At 33.4% G+C, this 5823-nt stretch overlaps 1 protein-coding gene across 1 annotated transcript in view; it reads right to left on the reverse strand.

Annotated features, from left to right (window-relative positions):
- The window catches only part of HELRODRAFT_76604 (hypothetical protein), a gene marked incomplete at both ends in the record, with an annotated part of 7125 nt that extends 5826 nt beyond the window's left edge, over window positions 1-1299 (reverse strand). The window contains 4 exons of the mRNA XM_009016541.1: window positions 314-385; window positions 603-722; window positions 833-942; window positions 1147-1299. Coding sequence (XP_009014789.1) covers window positions 314-385; window positions 603-722; window positions 833-942; window positions 1147-1299 — 455 coding nt within the window. The remainder of the gene's footprint in view (window positions 1-313; window positions 386-602; window positions 723-832; window positions 943-1146) is intronic.
- Between the last annotated feature and the right edge of the window lie 4524 nt (window positions 1300-5823).

Here is a 5823-nt window from a genome sequence, read left to right on the forward strand (position 1 = left end):
ACACACACACACACACACACACACACACACACCACACACGCACACACACACACAAATAATATACATTGATTCTAAATGCAGAAACGTGCAAAAAATTAGCCAGATACACATGGCGTTAACAAGTATGTCAACATTAAAAACGACCCAACCAGACATTTTCAAATTTAACTATAATGACAGCCATGAACAGACAAAGTATGATCTAAACATAAAAAGAGTGTATAAATTATGATAAGTTATGATAATTAATAAATTATGATAATTTATGCGTAATGTATGTATAAATTAATTAATTTAATTTACAAAATGTTACCTTGGGAAAACGCTCAAGGTCATGGCGAAATTGTTAGGATCATAGGAGAGCAACTTCATCACTTCCTCTCGCCTGGAAATGAAGAAATTAATTAATTAATTAATTAATTAATAAGTAAATAAATAAACGAATGAATAAGTTAATGAAAATGAATTTCAGAAAGTCAATAAAAGAATTATAGAAATTAATGATTCAGCCATTCTTCCATTCATATAATCAATCCATCTACACACACACACGCACGAACGCACACACACACACACACACGCACGCACACAGAAACACAGACCTCCTCCTCATATTAGCTTCTACAACATTGAAATGACTCATCCTAGGTCCATAGGGCTTGCCTGGAGTACCTTCGACCATGTAGGATGCATACTCGGGCCTCCAAGTCGTTTGATGCTCCCTTGATGAATGAATGAGTGAGTGAGTGAATGGATAAATTAGATGAATCAATGAATGAAAGAGAAGTGAATGAATGAGTAGATGAATGAGTGAATGAATGAATGAACATACTCTGGATGTTTGTATTCATCCTCCATTAATTTTTCAAGAATCGGTTGAGCATTCAGTACTAATGCTGCCTTCTTGGTTTTATCATTCAAATTTACCAGCATGTATTCGATCTGAATGATGTTTCATTATTTAATTTTTACTAATTCAAAATGAAAAAAAACTAACCGAGGTTAATAAAATGTCTACCTATATAACTTGATAACAGAAATAACAGAAAAAGTAACGACTATCAGCTACAACAAACAAACAAACAAAGATAAACATATAAAAAAGAAACATACAAACAAATAGACATCTAAACAGACAGCAATGACAACCTCATCCCCCCACAGCAAACAATCCTTAGATCTATCCTTTAGCTTATTATACTGATTGATGAACTGAATTATTCCGTGCTTTCGAACGTGGTCGGCCACTCTCTTGCTTTCTTCCCAAGATAGAGGAGTACCTTCACTTAGCAGACCCATCTGATTATTTTTTTTCGCACCAAAAAATCTTTTTAGAAGTTGATTTCAGATTTAATTGGTTAGGCAAGAGTTAAATAAAATGTTAATTAATAAATTAAGGAATTAATTATTTTTTTGTTAGTTAACTACTAAAACTTTTAAAAAGGAGTCAAATTAACATTAAGTTGAAACAACATTTTGACAAATAAATCGAATCATCACAAGTTTTTACCTTAACTTTTTGGAACAATCTGCCTATTTGATCAATCCCCAAAAATCCGGACAAAAAAAGGGAATTTAATAGAAGATTCACGCTTATTTAATTATAGGCAGGTTTTTGTAATGTTTTTAAAAGTTAATTTAATTATAACTAAACTCAGTGGTTCTAGAAACACAGCACTGAATATCTAAATATATGCAGATCCTATATATAATTTATAGGTCTTATATGAAGGATATTATTCAAATTATGTTTTCACGTGACAAAAATTTGTTTAGTCACTATAGTTCGTAATTTGATTTTTAAGAACTCGCTTTTAAAAATCTCCCACAGTGAGCAATACTATCATTAATATTCTACCTGAAGGGAAATTGATCACATATATTACACCAAATAAATGTATATTGAACTATCAATTTGCCTGATTAACTAACCAAAGACGTCTACAATATGAAAGTTAATCATACTTTGTCTCAGTAAAAGCACAAGCCTTCTATTTACACACAAGAGCAAAGGTGTTTCCTAAAGGTGCACTTCATATTCTCTCTTTCTCTCTCTATATATATATTATACTAAATTATGAAGTACATTTTTGTATAACTTATATGTACACTATACACCATATATCAGTATGATGCACTATCTCGTGACTATAAATAGTTGTAAGATTATGCAATTGGTATTGAACTATCCTCTTAATCTAACCCTAACGAAAAAATAAATAAATTAAAAAATATTTGCATGTCTTGTTCAAACTCGAACAAATACTTAACCGAACAGATACAAACAATTTCAAGATTTTAGTAAAGAAAGAAAAACACAATACTTGCTTTTATTTGCATTCAAAAATGAAAAGTGACGGTTGAATTTTTTTAAAAATTCGTATTTTAAACAAACAAATATAACAAAATATCGACCAATACAAAATAATTATTCATTATTATCATGCAACAATAACATTTAGTAAGAACAGTTCACAGCATATCATAATGACTAAATCAACATACCAAACAGAAATTATTTATACATGCATATATACAAAGTAAATCAAGAAATATCCAGAAATTATATAACCAAATTAAAAAAAAACTATAAACCAGTCAACATTTAATAAATAAATAGACATTATTAAAAAGATTGTTCAAAAAGGTAAAATTTAAGGCGACGACGAGAATAAAATGTAATTTGTTTTGTTGGTGTGATGCTGCGAAGCGAAAACAAACACATCACACAAAACTAGTAAGAAGTCGCAAGAATAGTAGTCAGTCACCTACCTACAATTAAATTACTCTCAGGGCCCTAGCTTACTTATAATCATATTAACTCAACTCACCTACCTACAAATTTGTGTTTCTACGTTTTATGAATTTTACACGTTTCAGGTATTTTATTTAACATATTTTAGCGTTGTTATTTTACTTGAAAATTTTTAACTAATGTTAAGCCCTAGCTTACCTACGATTGTTCAACTCATCTCACTCAATCCCTAACTTACCTATGAATTAAATTAAGTCCGGTAAAGAAAATAGAAAGTTGAAGAGAAACATAACAACAACGACACCGAATGAATGGATGTTGTGTATGTGTGTGTTGTATTGATGTGTGTGTGCAAATGTGCGGGCGTGTACTCTCCAGAAACTTCTTCACTCACTACGGACGAACCTCCATTGCACCGAACATCATCTGACACGCATCGATGGAATGAATTTGGCCGGATACGGAAAAACACTAAATTGAAAAAAAAATTCTTTAAAATAAAAAATAAGCAATTGGAAAAAATAGGCAACTTATCTTTTTGAGATATCACTCAATCTTTGTTCAAATTAGAGTACTTTCAATGGTACGATGGGACTAAAACAAATTTACCTTTAATATTATTTTCCAATAGTCATCGAAACGATCATCATGCGACCATCATCTGAAACGTGCTGACGCCCACCACAGCCCACCTCTCATCATTCTGTAGACAAGTTTTTTTTAATTAGCGAAGTAGTAAATCAAGAAACAAAGGAACGAACGAATAAATGATTAACTGAATAGAATGAATCAATGAATCAATTAATGGAGGAATAATCTGAAAGATAGTGATAAAATGAATGAATTAATGAGAAAAATATAAAAAAAAGAAACTAAACCATAATTCAAAAACCGTCGTTGTTGTTTTCATCGGAACGATCATCATGAGACAACCATCTGAAACGTGCTGACTCCCACCACTGCCCACCTCTCATCATTCTGTAGACAAATTTTTTATTAGCGTAGCAGTAAATGAATGTTCGAACGAAGGAACAAACGAATAAATGATTGGTTGAATTATTTAGTGAATATAATGAATCAATTAATCAATTAATGGATGAATAATTTGAAAGATTGAGTGAGTAAATGAATGAATGAGAAAAATAAAAAAACAAAACTAAACCTTACTTCAAAAATCGTCGTTACTGTAAACCATTGCACCGACCACCAACATCTGGTCGGCACACAAGATGTCATCCGAACTTCAGAGTGTCAGTCGAACAGCCAACGAGCTGATTCTTCCTACACCACCGTCATGAAACCACCATTTGAAACGTGCTGACTCCCACCACTGCCCACCTCTCATCATTCTGTAGACAAATTTTTTATTAGCGTAGCAGTAAATGAATGTTCGAACGAAGGAACAAACGAATAAATGATTGGTTGAATTATTTAGTGAATATAATGAATCAATTAATCAATTAATGGATGAATAATTTGAAAGATTGAGTGAGAAAATGAATGAATGAGAAAAATAAAAAAACAAAACTAAACCTTACTTCAAAAATCGTCGTTACTGTAATCCATTGCACCGACCACCACCATCTGGTCGGCACACAAGATGTCATCCGAACTTCAGAGTGTCAGTCGAACAGCCAACGAGCTGATTCTTCCTACACCACCGTCATGAAACCACCATTTGAAACGTGCTGACTCCCACCACTGCCCACCACTCATCATTCTGTAGACAAATTTTTTTTATTTGCGTAGTAGTTAATGAATGTTAGAATCTTAGAAGCAAAAAATTATAAAATAAAAATAATGTCAAATAAATAATATTTTAAAATAATAAAAAGCGTAAAATGTAAAAGAAAAACTTACCGTCGTCCATTCGACAAAGGCAGAATGTTGAATGCGGTCCGGTTCCTACGTTGTCGTCCAAAACTGGTGCCAGTCCACCTCGAGATTGTTGTTGAAACACATCCCGTGTTGATGGAGAAAGATCAAGAGAAGATTCTCATCAGAAAGCTTAGCGGTGCCTGCATCTCAAATTGCTTAATAAAAATAATCCTATCTACCTATTTAATTACCTTAACTAATCTATATTAAATTGATAATGGTACGATAGTCGAAAGTCCCCCTTCATTCTCCCTCCTTGCACAGAGGTTCACCGACAGCCAGGGCACCGGATAGTAAACCATTGCCGTGCGGATAGTAGACTATTGCCGTGCGGATAGTAAACCATTTGCCGTCCGGAAGCCGTGCGGGTAGTAGACTATGGTCGTGCCGCATGGTAAATCATTACCGTGCAGATAGTAAACCATTGCCGTCCGGATAGTAAACCATTGCCGGTTCACCACTGGCCACCAAGGCTTACCTCTGACAACAGACTTCGAAATTCAGAGTCTATCGGCTATCGTACCCTCAACTTACCTATTCATTACAATTAAGTCCTAGCTTACCTAAAATTACAAAACTCAAGAGCCCAATTCATTGGCCAATCGGCACCCACCCCACCACCTACGTAATGCCTTGGGCTCCAACTTAGTAATAATAATATAAAACTTAAACCCTAAATCTATTAATGAGTGTGTGTTACAACGTAGCCTTAACTTACCTATTCATTACATTACGGTCCTAGCTTACCTAAAATTACAAAACTCAAGAGCCCAATTCATTGGCCTTTCGGCACCCACCCCACCACCTACGTAATGCCTTGGGCTCCAACATAATAATAATAGTGTAAAACTTAATAATTAACCTACCTATCGATACACTTACAGCCTTTTAATTTACATTACAAGATTGTTCCTAGAATTACATTATTGCTTTTAACTACCTATGAAATTAAATTACTCTCAACCTTAGTAATAATAAATTAGAATGTGTAATGAAAATAAAATTACGCTCAAATACTAACATATGTGTTTATGTATGCATTTGTGTGTGTGTGTGTAATACGCTGATGCGTGTAATGTGAGTGCAAGAAAAAAATAGAAGCGATAAACTTACGCGCCTACCTATTCAACTACATTAGTGTTGGATGCTTCCTATCTATCCTACCTACAATTAAAATTATGCCTATCTAA

Source organism: Helobdella robusta, assembly GCF_000326865.2.
Source record: "Helobdella robusta unplaced genomic scaffold HELROscaffold_18, whole genome shotgun sequence".
Taxonomy (NCBI): Eukaryota; Metazoa; Annelida; class Clitellata; order Rhynchobdellida; family Glossiphoniidae; genus Helobdella; species Helobdella robusta.